This window comes from Trachurus japonicus, chromosome 6, assembly GCF_045865225.1.
Source record: "Trachurus japonicus isolate A0001 chromosome 6, Traja_1.0".
Classification (NCBI taxonomy): domain Eukaryota; kingdom Metazoa; phylum Chordata; class Actinopteri; order Carangiformes; family Carangidae; genus Trachurus; species Trachurus japonicus.
In genome coordinates this window covers 11946860-11965768 of record NC_140912.1, presented here as the reverse complement: position 1 = coordinate 11965768, position 18909 = coordinate 11946860, and the positions used below count along the sequence as shown (strand labels likewise).

The window sequence follows — 18909 nt, the reverse complement described above, 5'->3', positions numbered from 1 at the left end:
TTTTTCTGTGCCATGTAATACAGTTCAACAACACCACACACCACATCCTCCAAAATTATCATACAATTGAATAGATAGCCTACTTCTCAAAACAGTTTCACTGATTATAACCACCATGAAGTGTCACAGGACCTCTATACTCAACTGGAGTGCACAAGACTATACAGCACATGTTTTGATTTTATCCATCACACACACAGTACCATCAGGGTGGCGTCTGCAGCATGACGACATATATATAGCCAGAATCATTAAAAAAAACATGATGAACAAGTCTAGTCCTGCAACAGATGGTCTGACCTCCACAGAGTCGTCTCTAGGCCTACATCATGGAGTCAGCGTGGGATCACATGAAGAGACAGGAGGTGAGACAGACAAAACCCACATGGGGACCTGTGGCATGTTCTCCAACGTTTGGATCTAGAAAAGTAGTTCGAAAATGTGTATAAATAAGAGAACTGGTGACATTTTTTAAGCATTGGTTTGTCACACCAAATATTATTTTAGTTTTTCAGTTTGTATCTACTGCACTTTAGCTATAAGTTAAATGTAAGATTAATTTATTGATGGTATAAGATTAAAAATCGTGTCTGAAACGTCTGGACAATAGCTTACTAATACAAATCTGTGGCTCTCTCTGTTTTATTTCTAGGTCAAAGTCAGAGCCAGCAGGTCAACAATGCAGAAAAACTATCAATGAGCTGCTTTGGCGGAGTTTGCGCATGCGCAGCGGGGCTTCGCGTACGTGACGAGCTAGGCTAGTAGCATTAGCTTCCCGCTGCCAAACCTGACCGGTGCGTGTAGCTGGCAGACCCACATCATGTTCAGAGCCGCCGTCCGACTGTCTGTCTCCGGGGTCCGGAGTGTAACCCGTTCACAGCCGAGGTGCCAAGGTATCTGCTCCTTCTGCTATCACCTTCCGATGTCATTTTCTGTTGTTTGTTAGCGTGTAACTTCAGTCGGGGTGCAGTTGTAGCGGAAATCCAGCGTGGCTATCGGCGCACAACGGCGACTAGCTTAGCCAGTGAAACTATCCCTTAAAACTACCGGCGTCGGTGTTAATGTGCTATGTACCGGGTCATTTGTGTAGAGTTTGTGTAACACAGCTTCTAACCACACCATGAGACTGACATTTCCCCGGTATCCATCCCGGCGGTGTCCTTGTCCTTGTGATGACCCAGTTTGAAGGCTCAGTCTCGGGCCCTGTGGTTATGTTGCCTGAGCTAGATGCTAACATGCTAACTGTCTGTGCTCAACACCCAGTGGTCAGTCTGTGTTGTTGACAGCTGCACTATTACTATTACAAACTATACCAAAACAGGAACACGCCTGACTAATATGAAGATGTTTTAGCAGAATACCCCATAAACACTATGCTGATTTTTAAAAATCTATATCTATTAGTTGTATTGAACTAATATTGAATCAGGATAAACACATTGTATCCTAAATAAATGCATGATTCCCATAACTTTATGAATATTATTTAGTACTTTAGTACAGATAGAAATCTCCTGCCCGTGTGTGTCTAGTCTGGTTGGTTCAGTCATATCAGGACACTGGCAAAAGTCCAGCTGGCTTTCATTACTAGACAGCATTTGTCCTTTTCCCACTTCACCCAGTGTAGATATCCTTGCCTGCACAGTTTGCCCTTCTGCAAACACGACTCTAGAGTAGACGCTCCTGCTCTGTTTTATTGGATGCAGATTGTTTGACTAAAGACTGTTTTTTGTTTTGTTTTTTTGTGCAGCTCTTTTGGCCTCAAGGTGTTACTCACATGGAAAGCAGGAGACTGATGAGGAGTTTGATGCGCGTTGGGTCACCTACTTCAATAAGCCAGATATTGACGCATGGGAGCTGAGAAAAGGTATGTAGATGGAGAGATTAACACCACAAACCAAGATATACAAGCCCTGAAAACTTCAAAACTATGACCAAGTACTTAGTTCCTGGTACTGTAGTTATTGCAGACCTGAGGCCTGATAGGTTATTTGTATTTTCAATGTAAATAGTATAGATCTTTAGTCAACACAGAGTTAACCAGGTTAACCAAGTTAATCAGTGAGGTTAACTGGTTTTGGCAATAATAGATTAACACAGTTAGTGCACTGCTGTGATGAAATACTTTTTTAACTGGATATCACTGAAACTACACCATATAGACATTAGACAGTAAACATGGTTAATATACAAACCAAGAAAATTTAATTTAATACGTTTGTAAAAATCAGCACATAAGACTGATAGGACTAGTTCTCTGAACCTGTAATAAATGTTAACGTCGTAACTTTTATCTGTGAATTACACTAATACAAGAACAATGCTTCTTTGTAAAACTCTCAATACTAGTGTTACCTCATCACCTGAGTTTGAGTGCTGACATCAAAACAATACATTATTTTGACTTTACAAGTAGCTATGCAAGAGCTTTGTATGGAGGAACAGGTTGATTAAACAGGGCTATATTTGAGCCAGGCACTCCTGGAGTTCGCACCACTGAAGAGACTTTTTGAATTGCAAAACTTAGTAGGCAAGGCCTCATTTTATCAGGTGAAAAATGAGAACAGTCGTTGTGGGGGAAGTCCTTGTGGTTGACACTATGAAAATGCAAGCAGCAAATTGTTAAGTGTTTCAAATGTGATTGGTTTGCAACTTTAACTCAGATATTTTGTCAGTTGAAGCCACTTTTAAATACTATTTCATGTTTCTCTATTTTGTCAGCTATCTTGTCAGAAATAACCAAACCAACAATTCATTAGTCATTACCGTCAGTACTTTCAGACTTCCTTACTTAGTGTGGTTATCAGCCTCAATCTCTTAAGAGCACGTAGTAGAGTATGAGGTTTCATTTTTAGAACATGCATGTAGCTTCCTTAAAAGGCACTCGCTTTTAACAAACATTCAAATATTCTAAAATTATTTTGGACCATTTTCAGTCGGTGGAATGATACAAATTTGCTGCGCTACGAGTATTTTTAGCTTGAGCACGGTGTCTGGGATCAACTTAAAATAAACTACACTTCCCATGTACATCGTAGTGTTAGGGGGCATGCCCATCAGAAAGAACTATGGTTCAGACTGAAAGTATATCAGATTAACACTACACAGAAAACCCTTTGTAGTATTTTTCTTTTTTTCATTATTTGTTTTGGTCATTTCATGAGTTTGTCACATTAGAACAATATTGACTATTATAATCAGCCTTAATCTTATAAACCACAGACTACATCAAAGGAATGTGGCATGTAGTAAAGGTGCAGGTTTCTCTCTGTTCTCCAATTAAACAGCGTTCATTTCTTTCTCTCAGGGATGAACACATTGATCGGTTATGATCTGGTACCTGAGCCAAAGATTCTCGAGGCAGCACTGAGAGCCTGTCGGCGGTTAAACGACTTGGCCAGTGCCATCCGAATTTTGGAAGCTGTGAAGGTGAGAGGAAAGCTTTGAGATGGGTAATAATTCGGGGAATGTTGCCGACCAGCAGAATTGGCGGTTGGCCCGCACGAGTTAATGATTGATGGAGTTTTATCACTGGTTTTTCCGCAGCACAAAGCCGGTCCCAAGAAAGACATCTACCCATACCTGATCCAGGAGCTGCGGCCCGCATTAGATGAGCTTGGCATCCCCACACCTGAAGAGCTCGGCATTGACAAATTGTGAATGAGTAGGTATTAATAGTTTCTCAATGGGCCTGCTGTCTGTCTGTCACAAGATGGCAGTCTGACTAATATGTTTTTTTGCTTCTTTTTTCAGATGTCTGACAGTGGATATCCCCATAACAGAGAGACCGTGTACCTAAATGTTTGCCTCATGATACGTGTGATATTTAATTTGGCCTTTATTAGGTTCTGTCGCTTGTAAAATATTGATGAACTTAATAAAGGAAACTGTATCTTTATTGAGTGTCACAAGTATTTTTGGATATTTGAAGTAGTTGAGCACATATTAAAGCGGTACTGCTTTTCATGTTGCTTTAACAGAGCAGAGCGTCACTTCACGGTGCATGCTATCAGTGTGTCGAGACATTCTTGTGATGGTTGCGTTTTGCCACCAGGGAGCAGCGTTTCCATGTGAATGTAAAAATCATTCTACTGTATCAGTCCATATTACATCTGTTTTCATTTCAGGGAGAATTTTCATGCTGATTAAATAAAGTTGTTCAAATAACAATTGGTGTAATGTTATTGCCAACACATAGCTGTAGTATTACAGAAACATTTAGAAAGCAGAAGAGAGGATGCTTCTTACAGTTTATCTGCAGCTGGAAAAGTCTTAGCTATTCAAACATTTTGAAAGGTGAAAGCAGCAGACCTACAGTGTACAGTTATTGAAAGTTAGATAACATTTTTGATTTCTATTCATATGAGTATGTGCAAGTTTCTCATTTTCTGCTGTGCCTCCTGGCCACTATCTTTACTTCAGGTATCTATTGAGATGGAGATGCAATAGTATCACCAAGCCTACAGAGAGGAGATATTTATATACTGCATTTTGTATCAAACAGGTAGATGGGAATGACTGAGATCCAAAATAAAACAATGTTTGGCTTTTTGTTGGTAGTGTACTTACAAAAGTAAATCGAAATAATTGTCACGGTGGGAGCCAAACACCAACAAGAACATCCTGCAAAGCTATTATTTATTGTTTTAATGTAAAGCAGAGTTTATGTTTGCGGTTGCTTAAATCTGTGACTGCTCCATGTGACTTCTAGACTTAACCTAAGCACCGTTTTGCCTTAAGCTCTGTCATCTTAAGCTTAATGAAAGCTAAGTCTTGCAGATTTTTGCTCTTATCTTGTAAACACTGAGCTCATGTCAACAGCATCTGCCTCAGGCTGTTTATAGAAGGGTGGGAGGAAGTGTAATCACAGATTCCCAGGCAGACACTGTTATCACATGTAGCTAGTATGTGGCTGCTCATTAGATGTTCGTCAAGGTGCCAGGATGTAAAGTTAGAGTTGGTTTATCGTTTATCCACCTACAAATAAGTCAGGTTAAACCTATGTCTTCTGTTTAGACTTAATGCAAACCACCATCTTACTCAGACTACAGCTGTTCATTTATTGAGGTGACAAACAAGGATGGTTGGACCCACTATGAGATCAGGTCAAACATGTGACCTGGAAACCTGTCTTATTTCTTTCTTTCTTTTTTTTCTCTCTCTTTTTTTTTTTTTTTAGATCATTTTATCCTGGTCCAAAAGAAAATAAAAGAACAATAACTACCTAATAAATAAATTACTTTACAGCCAGAATGAATTTACACTGTGAAATGCAACCAATTAAAGAGTGAAAAGAGGGGTGGGGGGAGTAGCCTGTGGATGCAGAGGTCAGATCCATTTGCAATTACCCAAAGCAGCTCCAGGCAAAAAAAAAAAAAAAAGCATTGGGATATTTTTTTTTTTTTTGCAGGGGTCATTTTACCTTAATAACAGCGGTGGTTTCGGCTTCAGCAGGGGGGTTTCTTTGTGGAGTGGGCGGGTAGTTGTGGTGAGATGTAGGCAAGAAAACCCACTTTACGAGCTCTACGCACGGGGCGGGCCGCCCATTCATCCAAGTTGGGGGTGTAGGCCACTCAGCCAAAGACAATCAGAGATGTTTGAGTTTCCATGCGCAGTGACCAGGGAGGAAAAGCGCAGAGCGTTATTTACCCCTCCTCCTCCTCAAGCTCCGCTCGCTCCGGCCTCCACACGACTACTGGGCATTTTTCTTTGCTTTTTTCAATAACATTTCACCACAAGAAGCGTTTTCTGCCTCAAAGACACCAACTGGTCATGCGACGCGATTTGCGTGTGCCGGGGGAAAGCAGGAAAAACTAGATAAGACCTGTTGGCGATGATGGATTACTCAAAGGCGCAAATGGTGAGTGTCGACGACCGCTGGCTCTAACGCTCCCACTCGTGTTTGTTACAGTAACAAAGCAAGTGACGGTAAATGTGGACCTCATTAGGAAACATTTGCTTTTGCATTTTACAATTTAGTTTTCCTTGCAGCTTTTGACGAGTTCATATCTTTTTTTTCCTCCACATTTATACCTATATTGATCCAGGTTTTCTATCTACACTCTGAAATAAAGTTGTTGTTTTTTTCCATTTGTAAAACCGAATAATCGATTTGCATCGTGAGCTCTTTGCTTTTATTATATTTGAACTAGCGTTACATGAGGACAGGAGAAACATTTGTATCCAGCGACTTATTTATTCTCACCTAAACTAATGCGCTTTGTGTAAATAATTGTCTTAAGCCTTCAAGCTTTATTTCACTCTAATCCACCATGAATGTGCTCTGCCAGGCCCAGACAGTTTCAGGATCATTTGAATCTTTGTTTGCATCCAAAGCAAATAGGTGGCCCCTAATCTCATTCAGACTACACATTTAAACAGGAGTTTGGCAAAGGTTTAATTCGCCTTATTTAGCCCCTTTCTGTACTTGTTGAATGCAGCTTGCATTATTGATCACTTTGGGTTATTTCTTGCAGCATATGAAAGCAATAACACCAATTATAAGACATTTTCCGGCTGAACTTCTTAATCATGGTGATTTGTGTGTTTTGTCAACAGTCGGTCTTATCTGAGGAGGGCAGTTCCAGTCCTGTTGGGGTGAAGCTGGAGGCGGTGATGGAGCAGCTGCAGAGACAACAAGAAGCAAAACTGGAGATGAACCTGCAAGAGAAACAACTTCTTCAAGCTCAGCTCCTGTTTGCTCAGCACGCTGCAACAGCCAGAGCCGCCGGGGCCAGACTGAACCCGGCCCTGTTTGGTAAAACAGACGGACAGGCCTTTCAAGACGTCCAACAGGCTTTGAGCAGACATCTCGGCAAAATGGATCCAGGTGAAGATGATGGCGACACCGACGATGACATGGTGGAGCATGATGATGTGGAGGAGGATGAAGACGATGAGGAGGAGGATGGGGAGGAGGAGAACGGGCCTCACCAGCTGCAGCGGGCGAAGAAGCCTCGACTCCAGCAGGTTCCTGGCTTCCCCTTCCCTCCTTATTCCACATCTCAGTCCGCTGCTGTGAAGCCCATGTCTGAATCTTCACCTCCAGCAGTAAAGCAGGAGCGTGAGGAGAAGGACATATCGTCTCCCATGGGACAACACGCCTTCACATCACCCAATGGCTTCACTGACTGGGGCTATGACGAGCCCTTTAAACAAGTAAGTTGTCTTTCATTTAAATTCCAAAATTAAATGGTGTTTCTTTTGCTTCTTTTAGAGCTAATTTAAAAAAAAAAATCTTTTATTTTCAACAGATGCATAATATCCATTGTAATATTTCAGTCTTAGTATATTCTGTTGACTACAGTAATTGTTTGACATAGCCAGAGCCTCATCTAATTTTTTTCCAAAGACTCTCCTCTTCAGCATGTGTGTGTTCTGCCTCCTATTATGCTCCATTGTCCTCTTCCTGCTGAGAGTCAAACTGCAGTGCAGCCTGCTCTGCCTGCTGTTTTCTCACATGTGGAGGAAAAAAAACTATCCCTTTTGGCAAGATGCCCAAACTTGATAGTGTTTAAATACCGTCCAGGCTGGAGAGCTCGCCTCCATCCATACTTCACCTCATGTCTCACACTTTGGAAGAAGCGTTCTCGACATGGCCCGAGTTAATTGGTCTTGGCCGTGGTCCAAACCTCACTGTTCAAAGCAGCTGGGTCGGGACTGACAGAGATGGAGTTAAAATGAGAGCAGAGGATTAATGAAATGGCCTCAAGTATGTGTTAAATGACAAAGTTAGCTTTGAGGGTTAATTGGTCTGAGGACATGGCTTTGACTCACGATTTTTCTCCTCTTTGCATGAGCCGTGTCTCCATTCAACATGTGAAGACTGTATTAAACATGACATCTGAAGCCGGTATTTACGAGCATGTTTCCCAGCAGATATGTTTAACTACTTATAGGAAACATAGCGTCTCCTTGTGGAATTTTTTTCATCTTTATGGGGCCTGATCTGATTGGTTCTTCTGTGTATGTTTCCCTTGAAAAGGCCCCACTTCAATACAATACATTATGATTAATGAGGCCTGTGGGCTGAGGGACGGTTGGGTTAGTGCCTCACAGCATACCAGCAAGCAACTACCCATAAAGTTAACGTACAGTTTGTTTCAAGAGAGCAAAGTAGGATTTTGGTAGTTCTCATCAAGTTTATACGTATCTTGTAGATTATTCAGAGGCATTTAAGATTTTTCTTTGATTTATTCCCTGATTGTTTGTTGAAAGTTGAGATCCAAGAAAATACAAGACTTTTGATGGACACTAGACTCTGTTCAAAGCTCAACAAGGCCAGGAAACACACCGCTGACATGGCTGCTGCTGGGTGGATAGCTTTGCATAATTTAGCTGTCGCTTGGCAACACTAAATGGCAAGTTAATTTAGCTGCAAGTAATCAATACATTATATGGCCACTGCAGTGGAAATGTGTTTCTCTTTTCTCCGTGCAGCACATGGGGCCTTGAATGCATTAAGAACATTTCACAGAGGGCAATAATGAGATGAGATGAGACTTGAGTTTTAATTCGGCAGCTCAGATGTAACTTCAGCGTTAATTGAACAAATGGCAGGTGATGTTTCTGCCGCGACCTGCATGTGTCGAGATTTGTAAACATCTTCATGTGAACTCAATTTATCTTTGAATGCAGTTCGTATTTAAATTAATCAATCCTGTTAACACTCACATCAAGTTACACTTGGATATAAATAGACTTAATTGACTTAATTAGACTTACCATTGGGCTTAAGTAAAACCTGCAATCTGTAACCAAAGAATAGATTAAATATGTTTGTGCTTTACCTAACCTTTTTGTTAATATCGGTATTTCTTTAAATTAAGTTTCAAAGACTTTCCTTGCTTTACAACAAAGACATTTTATGTCATCTGCATATAAATAAATTCTCTTTGTTACAGAAAATCTGAAATTTTCTGGCCGGCTGTAATGGTTGTTTCCCTCTGAGTTGTTGCTCACTTTGCATACCTACTTTAAACTCCTTGTCAACCAGACATCTCTAGTTAGCGGTGGACATGCTGTACAAGCCTTACCAAGCTAGACAGCCATTGTTCACTCCTTGCGTGTGGCCTCACTGTAAAAGCCCTTTAATGTTGCATGGGCGGGGACAAAGATTCAATGTCCGCTTTCAACGCCGGCTCCCAGCACAGCAAGGGGCCGGATAAATGATCTTGACTTATTCGGGTGACTAAAGGCCCAATTATTTGATTTGGATTAAAAAATTTGCCACCCCCCCGCTGTTACACTGTCAGGGATAGGTTTTCACTGTTGCTCTGCTGGAGCGGCCCGATAGTTTAATGAAGCTTATTATAAGAGATAGTTTCCTTCGTGCTCCTGCATTGAGAGTTTTAATGTGACTATGAGTGATATTTTTTATAGCAGATACACTATCACAGAACTAAACTACTATTTATAGTAATGCAAATTAACTATATAATTTGTGATTTAAATACATTAAATCATTTGATGACCTAATAAAAGCTAGCCTTCTTTAAAGAAACAAAAGAAACCTTTTCCTGACCTACATACTGAATGCTATCAGGATTCCCAGGGCTTGATGTGTGAAAGCTCTGTGAGCAATTAACTGAAAGCTCTTTGTTAATAGAGCCACAGTAGGTCTCACTTGCTCATCAATAAGGGGGGAAGGGTTTTATTTCTATTTGATGGTGAAAAGACTGGGATGTTTATCTACCATCACATCAGTACGCTGCTGCACGAGTCGGCCCCCCTTTTTAAAAAAGAAATTCTAAGAAAAAGATATTGGACTTGTCAACAGCTCTTCACAAATAGAAACAGAGGTATAGAAAATAATTAAGTAATAATACCTGTCTGAACCCTGATAGGTTAGTGTTTGAAATGGTAAAAGTAAAGTGATTTACCGGTTTGAAGGTGATGGATTAATGGTTAAATCGTGGGTAAAAGGTTGAAAGACGTATAGGTTCATGTAAGCTAACAATAATGGATTAACATTTAACTAAAGCTAATGGATAAAAGGTTAAAAAAAAAAATGTCCAGCTTCTGCTACTACATGAAATCTTGACCAAATGGGTCTAAACACTGAGTTAAACTACATAAAACACCACTACAAGTATCATTTGATTTTTAGGGACCTGGACCGTTCAGAAACCGATTGTTAGCCAGTTTAAACAGGTTTTTTGGCCAGTGGGGAAGCGATACATCGGTTCTAATGAACTGTGCTCTGGGGGCCACATCTGAAGACAAAAGGTTGGGAGCCACAGCCACTTCACACTGTCGCGCAGCTGTTGATTGTGTGCCAGCATTTTGCAGTTTGGGTTGTGTTTTCATTGTAAACACGAGTCAAGTCAAGTAGGACTTTATTTGTCCCCAGGGGCAATTGATTGTGCAGCAGTAACAACACAACACAGTGCAATTAAGTACAGTATGATGAGGGCTTCAAAAAATGAATAAGGAAAAAAAAAACTACAGTAAAAACGCCTGTTGAGGTATGTTGAAGTAATACTAAAGTGGTGTTTTTCAACTATGGCTGGGTGGTTGAATTAGTATGTAAAGTAAAGTATGTAGGAGTGTTTGTGTCTGTCGCTATGGTGGCTATTTGAGGCGGGAACCTGAAGGCAAAGTCTAAAGCTCTAGGTGCAGGGGGGTGGGCGCTGTGTGAAGGGATGGATCCTGTTTTTTTTTTTTTTAACGCCTGTTTAAATACAAGTCAGAGACCTTTATGTCGAGTGGTGTTACAGCCCTACGACCACCCATAGCAGCAAATGTATAAAAGAATAAAAACATACACAGTAAATCATCAGAGACTTGACAACATTAAATGTTGCTTCCTCAGACAAAAAATGTGCCACTTGTATTTAAAAAAACCCAAACAACATAGTGTTAGAGTCAAAGTTCAGCTTCTTCTGTATCCAGACCATTAAAGGAGGAGAGTTGCCGCTGGACTGGAATCCCCATATAAGGCATAAAGACTGAAATGTTATCATTATTAGCTCCAGCTAGGATCAGGCTGTCAGGCTGTACGTTTACACATGAATGTTATGGTGTGTTTAAAGTACAAAATTAGATATTTAAATGAAAATATCAAGTAGAATTAGTATGAAGGGAAACTGGGAAAAGGAAAAACAGTCCATTATTTTCATGAACCCAAATGGTCTGAACCTGTCAAATACTAAAACATGTTTTGTTATTTGAAAGACTTGTGCCTGTTTTGATGTAAAACATGAGCATGAACTGAATGACATGTAAGCATTGGCCTTCATATACCTACAGAAAGCAAACCAGTCACAGATATCCGAGGGGAAAACAAACATTTCACAAGCGGCAACTGTGTCAACAGTGGTCCCAAACTAAATTGAATGTGTTGTCGGCTCTGAAAACAGATTCTAGAGGGGATACTAGAAAAACACACCGTCCACGCACTTACTGTGATTGTAATGACAGAGCGTTCTTGAGTCTTTTTTTCTACCAGTCATGTTTGATGTAAAATCGTGCATCATCATGCAGCTTGTAACTGGGACAATAACCTCTCAGCAGGCTTTTCCACACAGTTGCACACACACTGCCCTCCACGCACATTTTTAACCTTTAACTGTCGTGGTTAGGGGGAGGTGATGGTGGAATAACATGTCACATTAAACTAACTAATGAGCATGAGGCCTTTCATTAATCCCTATTTTGCTGTGCCCAGCTGTTTACTGTAGGACACTCTGATGGTGCTTTGGAAAAACAGGTTTGGACAGAGGAGGTGTGAAGCACCAGAGTCCAGAGAAAAATGTTAGAAATATAAAGAGAGGCTTTGAATAGAGTTCCTATATACTGTCTACAGCATCCCAGGGTATTGTGTGGTTTTAATAATGCTGTGTCTGTGTTTAAGTCTGCTGGTTATGGCATGATTCATAAATAAACACAATCTTATCTTATCCTATCTGGTTTAAAATAAGGAATCAAAATAATTAAAAACTTGCTTGTATTTGTCAGACTGTCCTCATTAAGTTCATCATAAGAGCAGAGATGACCTGCTGACTGATGTTTCTCTCTGTGGGTGTCTTCACAGAGAGGAGGTGCCATCTGGCCTGAGGAGAATGACGGGGGAAAAGTAAGAGGAGAACCATCCAGAGACTTTGCCAAGGTTAGTGGATTTGGTCGACCTACATGAACAAGAAAAGTCCAGAGTAATCATAGAATAAAAAGCTAATTAACCTGTTGCTGATGTTTATTTAAAAAATTTTTTTTCAATTTACAGCTTTATGAACTGGATAATGACCCACAACGGAAGGAATTTCTTGATGAACTCTTTGTCTTTATGCAGAAACGAGGTAAGACTCCTTACTGATCTCATACGTCTTCATCTGGTTATTTGTATTTTATCTTTAACATTAGCACTAAACACTCAGCCATAAACTGCTTGTTTTCTGATCTCTGCACAGGATGAAAAGAGGCACATTTTCATTTTTATTGTAAAAAGAAGTCAATCAACTTCTTTTTACAATAAAAATGAAAATGTGCCAGAGAAATGGCATCTGATACATTACTGTCAGATTTGAAAAAGATTAGGAAATGAATTAATTGACTAATGAATCATAAACCACATTGAACAATACATTCCTATTGAAATACTCTAAGGCTTTTATTAGATAAACGTGATATCATATACATATTTATGTATGCTGTCTTTCAAACAGCTAAGATGTATGTATATATATTATATTGCCCCCATAGGTCAAATTTGACTCTGTAAAGCTACATGTGACTCACATGCACCGTTTTAAAAAAGCATTAAAAAGTATGAACCAAAATAGTGCACCATATCCATACAATAAATGCTAAATAAAACTACAAGGGGAAGGAAAATTCAGGGAAAATGCAGGGAAAAACCCAGCCTGAGGCTTCAATTGGTTAGTGGTTATGGAGCTGCACAACAACTGTAACCTCTCCTTCCCTGAGGCTGCTGTTGAAAACACAAACTAATGCAGGCACTGTAAGTTTTTTTAAAAACACAGTTTTATCCTATAGTTGCTTAGTATTAAGTTTATGAAAGAAAAATTTCCAGCTTGGTTCAGCCTTTTTCTGACACGAACACCTCCCAGTCAAACAGACAGTGTCAGCAGTCTTTACTCAGGTGGACTAGGGCCATGGTTATAGCAAATGTGTCTCCGTGACTTGTGTTATTTTAAGCACAAAATAATCTTATTTTTGCAACTGCTTTTTGCCTCCTTCATTAATTGGCTTTTCTTCTAATCAGGATTGAAGGGGTTAGCTGTCCATGTGGTGATTGACAGACACTGCTGCTCTAAAATCACCCCTCCCCCTCTCTCCAATAAATGCAGCAACAATTCTGCTGTTGTGGAATTATCCCCACCCCCACCCCCACCCGTCTGAAATAAGCTTCATTAGTCTGCTCTACTCACGCAGATTGCACATGCTAAGCCATATTATCTAACATTAACCTCAAAGCCCTCAGGTGGAAAGATCGGAGCGCGTCGTCCATCTCCTTCTCACGACTCCACACGAATGAAGAACATCGTTACGTTTGTGTGTCAATGTGAATGTTCTGCCGTTTCTACAGGAACTCCTGTGAACCGCATCCCCATCATGGCAAAGCAGATCCTGGACCTGTACAGGCTTTATAAGCTGGTGACAGAGAAGGGGGGGCTGGTGGAGGTTATTCACAAGAAGATCTGGAGGGAAATCACCAAAGGTCTCAACCTCCCCACGTCGATCACCAGCGCGGCTTTCACCCTCCGCACCCAGTAGGTGTCCCTCACATCTCAGACGGAGAAACTCACACTATGATGTAGATTAGAGGAATTAAGTAGAGCTTCAGTTTGAGTGACTGATAATAACGCAAATGTCCGCTCATCTGTTACAAGTGGGGCCCTCTGTAGGAATGGTTTAAGATAGATAGATAGATAGATAGATAGATAGATAGATAGATAGATAGATAGATAGATAGATAGATAGATAGATAGATAGATAGATAGATATTATATTATATTATATTATATTTTCAGGCTTTACTATAGTTGTTCTGAGATGATATTTTATAATGGTTATTAGTGCAGTTTTTGCTGTTAAATAATGAAATATTACCGCACATTTGGATGCTTTTAAATCACAAACCAAAATTCTCCAATAATCATTGCACACATTCATTAATTTACACAACTGCCCCCTGGCTTAAAATGGTTTTCATTAAGTGTGTCCATGTCTACATGTGAGTGTAATTTGGAGATGTCAGGGTTTATCTTCTTGAATTTCAAGCCCCACTTGCTTGGTGCATCACAAATATAAATTATTTTTATTTATTGTTCTTCAAAGATTGAGGAATTCCTAATGTATTAGAAATGTATTGAATGCAAAAAGGTTGTAAATCTTCAAATCTTTAACACTGCACCTTCCCCTTGTCAGGTACATGAAGTACCTGTACCCGTTCGAGTGTGAGAAGAAGGGGCTGAGTTCTCCCGGCGAGCTGCAGGCTGCCATCGACAGCAACCGCAGAGAAGGTCGACGACCCAGCTACACCAACAGCCTGTACCGCTTCTCCCCCTCCCCGAGCTCTGCTCCACACGCCCTCCTCTCTTCTCCCACCATGCAGACCACCCCCATCGCACACAACGGCCTCAACACATCTGCTAGTCCAAATCTGAAGAGAAACACAGGTATGACTTCAATTGGATCGAGCGCTGGTGTCTGGTTATTTAAAAACTCTTCATCTTGTTGTTTCAAAGTGTTGCTCAGACTTTCACAACCAGCTCAGATTCTGTATTGTTTTGGAGGACACTTAAAGCAGCTACAGTTTTAACTGTTTTTCTAGTTGAAGAGATTATTTCAGTTATCTGACAGGGTTGTATGAGATAGTCAGTGTGTTATCTGTAGTAGATTTGTATCGGTGCGCTGCCAGTTAGGTGAGGTTTGCCGCTGTGTACGTTTTCAGCAGAAAAAAAGTCGAATATCCGTTTAAATGGCTGCTTCATGTAAAGTATTTTCAGTGTGTTATCTCAACAACAGTGCTCTTTTCTTTCCTCTGCTGTGCTACATTTTTCTCAAGTGCGGAACTACAGTATTACACCTACAGCACAAACTGTACCGCACTGAAGCAGCAGGTTGCCTGAGCGATAAACTTCACTTAGTTTTGATGGGAAAATGAAATGCTGAAAATATCATGAACCTTGACCGCCAGAGGTTTAAATCTCACTGTACATTTAGCAGATTGATGATGAACTGGATATTTTATCAGTGTAAGGTACATAGGTAGGATTATGTTGCAGATAAATTATGAATTGCTACAGTTTTATATTTCTTCTTTTTTTTTTTTACCTCCTATTAGATGACACCCCCACCTCTGCAATACCCAGCCGCCTGCCAATGGCTCTGGCACTGGGGCAGCAGCAGCAGCAGCAGCAGCAGCAGCAGCTGGCACAAGCTGCCACATTGGAGCATCTCAGAGAGAGGCTTGAACGTGCAGCAGGAGGAGGTGCAGCCGACGCTCCAGAGAAGAAAATGATGCGGCTGGCGGAGGAGCAGCAGCGCCTCATGCAGCAGGCCCTCCAGCAGAACCTCCTCGCCATGGCCTCGCATTTCAACCCCATGAACCTCAAGCTGAACAATTCATGTGGTGAGCTGCCGTGACTTTACAGACCTAATCTCTGCTTAACATGAACAAAGTCAAAGTCCATTAATTGGAGGTAATTGTTGTTCTCCCACAGAGGGCAAACAGGATTTGTCTCTGAGCATCTCCACTAACGGCGCAGCCAGTATCAGTGTATCTGTGGAGGTGAATGGTACCATTTACTCTGGTAAGTCATGGGTTAACATGTTTTTTTCTTATTTTAAAGAAGAAAAGGGCATGTATTTTTTTAAAAATCAAATTAGTTTGTTTTTTTTCTTTTTTGAAATCATTTTCCTGATGTCATTAGATAAAACAAATACATTTTTATGTAACCTGTTCTGTCAGTTTTATTGCACGGTACGCTCTCAAGAAAATTCACATTCTTATCAGATTGCACTTCACTTTTCATCAGTGTATTCAAGAAGTACAACTAGAATCTGAATTTACTGTTATATAAAGATGTGCTTATTATCTTTCCTAGCAAGAGACAAGTGTAGGTTTAGGTTAGATGATATTATCACCTTTGCGTGAAGTATCCAGCCAGAACCAGCAAGAGGTTAACGTAGTTTAGCCAAAAGATGGGAAATAGAGAACTACCCGACCTTGTCCTGTCAGGGGGAAACACATCTCTGCCCACCAGCCCCTCTAAATCTGACTTTTAAATGAGCATTTGTGGCAGCGAGATTATTTTTGTTGCATTGTTATCTGCGTGTTAGCATTATAATTTTTAAGTTCCTTTCCTCTGTGTACTGAGCAGCAGGTGAAGAGACAGTAAAACATTTCTACAGTCATACAACAAACCCTCATCACTCATATCCTTCTTCTGATCTCTGTAGGAACACTGTTTGCCCAGAAGGCAGCTGCTCCCGTGGCTTCACAGGCTGTAACTCTGGCAGGAACAAGTGGTTTCAGTGCCCTCTCCTCCTCACACAGTCCCTCATCTTCATCCTCCACCTCCTCCAAGGGACCAAACTAAGGCTAACTGGCTTTTCAATCTGTCCTGGGCTGAATGATTTCACAGTATTCCTCTCTTGTCATACAAGGACAGCATGAACCTGAGCAGAAATCAGCTGCAACATGAGACCGTTCCATTTAATATTATTTTTCCATTACTTTGGGAGTGTAATGTGCTTTACATGACTCTTGCTGAAGGACATTGGTGTTTTACCTCAAAACTGACCATAATGTAGATTCAGATCACAGTTTACCTTAGTGCCTGTCAGACGCTTTTGTTTAATTTAGTTCAACCTATGTGTCAAAGGATTTATAGTTTGTCCAGAAGTGTCTTTAGAGCAGAAAAGTGCACAGTGAGAACCAATGCCAAGTTGGGAGCATCAACTACATGTTTAGAGAATTATCAAACAGGTCTGTATAGCTGCCTTTTTATCCATAGTGATCAGTACAGCCATGTGGTTGCCAAAGTGCAGTTAATGAAGACCAAAAAGCCGTAGCTTAGTGTCATAGTTCCTGCCTGTAATGGTTTCGCTGAAGCCATTTTCCTCATCTCTGCTAATAAAAAAAATCTGGTTTAATGAAAAGCAGCAGCCTTCAGGGATAATGTACAACATCAGTTTCAGGAGGTGGGTCTCTGAAATAATCAAGTGGAATTTAAAAAAATTGGTTGTAGGTTTGTTGGATTTTTTTATATTTTGTATTGTTTTATTTTTATTTTTTCTTTCAAATGTTTTATTTAATCATTTGGTGCGATCTGAAAAGTGCATAACGTTTTTTTTTTCTTGTCAGTTGTGAATCAAATTTGAGCAACAAAGTTTCTGTGGGGACTATGTGTAAGAGAGAAGTGGTACAACATTTACCTCATTTGAATTCCCATGTTGGTAAGTCCCTCTGGAATTTCTTCTGGACTCAGGAATGTCCTCTGGACACATCACTGTTAGAGTCTATCTGTTGTATTTGTATAAACACAGAGAATGTATCGTTAATGACCTCAGGCTTTTGACAAGTGAACACTGAAACAGTGCTACCTCACTCTACTAGAGAAATATGCAATACCTAATGCAGCATGTGTTGAAATAGCCATCTGCTGAGATATACTGTATGTGGACAATCAGATAGACATATCATTTCAACTGTTGTTCAACAATTTCACTGTGAACTTGACAGCTGTTAAAAAAAAAAAAAAAATCAAGATTGATGTTAAACTCTGTTCTTTGATTAACATATTTCTTGGACATGTGGCCATGAGGAATAAAGCAATTGTGAGTGCAAAGATGAACTTTGTGCTTTATTTGTGAGCTTTTACATTTGTGAAGTTATGGCAAAAGACGAAGAAGAAATCCCTAATAAGAAAGGTTTGATAATATGATTCTAAGGTTCACTTATCAGCCATTTTTTGAGCTTTCAGCATGAAATGAATGAAATAAGGTGATCAACTTTATATTGGATCTTCTTTCAAAACCTGTGTTACAAAGGGTTTCACAGTTACAAATAAAATACCAGTGGTAACTAAGTACATTCACTCACATACTTCCAGTAGAAATTCCACTAAAATTCACAGGGAAGCATTGCACTTTTCACTCTGCTGCTTTTATTTGGCAGTTTTAGTTTGTTTTAAATGTACAGATTAAGATTTTACAAAGAAAACATTTACACATAATACATAGTTTATCAATAATTATTCAATACTGAGCATTGGACTGTTAAAATTAGTGGCATCTAGACCAACTACAACATTAAGTTTCTACAAACTTGTATCTCTAATAATAATTCAGCAGCAGTACAATATGATCTAGTATAACTGCTGTTTAAGTAAAGGACCTGATTAATTCCTCCGTCACTGAGAAAGAACAAACAAAGACTAGATGATTTCCATGCAGGAATTTTAAGGATGCCACTGGATCTCCATGAACATGGAGAATCACATCTACAACATTAAGGTCAAGACAGAACTCATCAGACAGACACATAATCATCTTTCTCTGACAACGAACAGCTGTCAACCTGTGCCTGTGTTATGTGTGACAGTCTCACACAAACACACACAGAAGTCTCCAATGAAAGAATACATAAGCGAGTTGCCAGATGAGGGCAGCATTTCCTTCTCTGCAGAAGACCCACACTCTATCTCAGTCTGTTCAAGTCTTATCATGAATCAGTATAAACATGCATGTTTTGCAGCATTTCCAGTCGATCATGACTTTGGTGTGTCTGTTTTCAATATCTTTAAACTTGAACCTTACACAAAGAACAGTTAACAAGTTAGCTTCCCTGCCTTGGGTTTAATCATCAATTTATTTGTTTGTAATTGCTACACAAGTGACAAACCAAATGTAAATTTCACATCATATTAAGCCAAATCAACA

General features: G+C 40.0%; 2 protein-coding genes across 2 annotated transcripts; both read left to right on the top strand.

The window, feature by feature from the left end:
* The first annotated feature begins 800 nt into the window (after positions 1–800).
* LOC146985657 (cytochrome c oxidase subunit 5A, mitochondrial-like) lies at positions 801–3898 on the top strand. Its single transcript, XM_085778767.1, has 5 exons — positions 801–893; positions 1751–1867; positions 3308–3429; positions 3547–3664; positions 3754–3898. The coding sequence occupies exons 1-4, from the start codon at positions 821–823 to the stop codon at positions 3658–3660; spliced, it is 426 nt and encodes a 141-aa protein (XP_085634893.1). The 5' UTR covers positions 801–820; the 3' UTR covers positions 3661–3664; positions 3754–3898.
* Positions 3899–5579: 1681 nt separating this feature from the next.
* Positions 5580–17676, top strand: LOC146985656 (AT-rich interactive domain-containing protein 3A-like). Its single transcript, XM_085778766.1, has 9 exons — positions 5580–5860; positions 6559–7158; positions 12035–12109; positions 12224–12296; positions 13547–13730; positions 14389–14639; positions 15308–15595; positions 15687–15776; positions 16426–17676. The coding sequence occupies exons 1-9, from the start codon at positions 5834–5836 to the stop codon at positions 16563–16565; spliced, it is 1728 nt and encodes a 575-aa protein (XP_085634892.1). The 5' UTR covers positions 5580–5833; the 3' UTR covers positions 16566–17676.
* The last annotated feature ends 1233 nt before the right edge of the window (positions 17677–18909 follow it).

Bases quoted from the DNA above. Each gene is read 5' to 3' on its own strand.
- LOC146985657 (XM_085778767.1), top strand. From the start codon at position 821: ATGTTCAGAGCCGCCGTCCGACTGTCTGTCTCCGGGGTCCGGAGTGTA. The intron at 894-1,750 runs GTATCTGCTCCT...TTTTTTGTGCAG, and splicing joins TTCACAGCCGAGGTGCCAAG to CTCTTTTGGCCTCAAGGTGT. The intron at 3,430-3,546 runs GTGAGAGGAAAG...GTTTTTCCGCAG, and splicing joins GAATTTTGGAAGCTGTGAAG to CACAAAGCCGGTCCCAAGAA.
- LOC146985656 (XM_085778766.1), top strand. From the start codon at position 5,834: ATGATGGATTACTCAAAGGCGCAAATG. The intron at 12,297-13,546 runs GTAAGACTCCTT...CCGTTTCTACAG, and splicing joins TGTCTTTATGCAGAAACGAG to GAACTCCTGTGAACCGCATC. The intron at 15,596-15,686 runs GTGAGCTGCCGT...GTTCTCCCACAG, and splicing joins CAAGCTGAACAATTCATGTG to AGGGCAAACAGGATTTGTCT.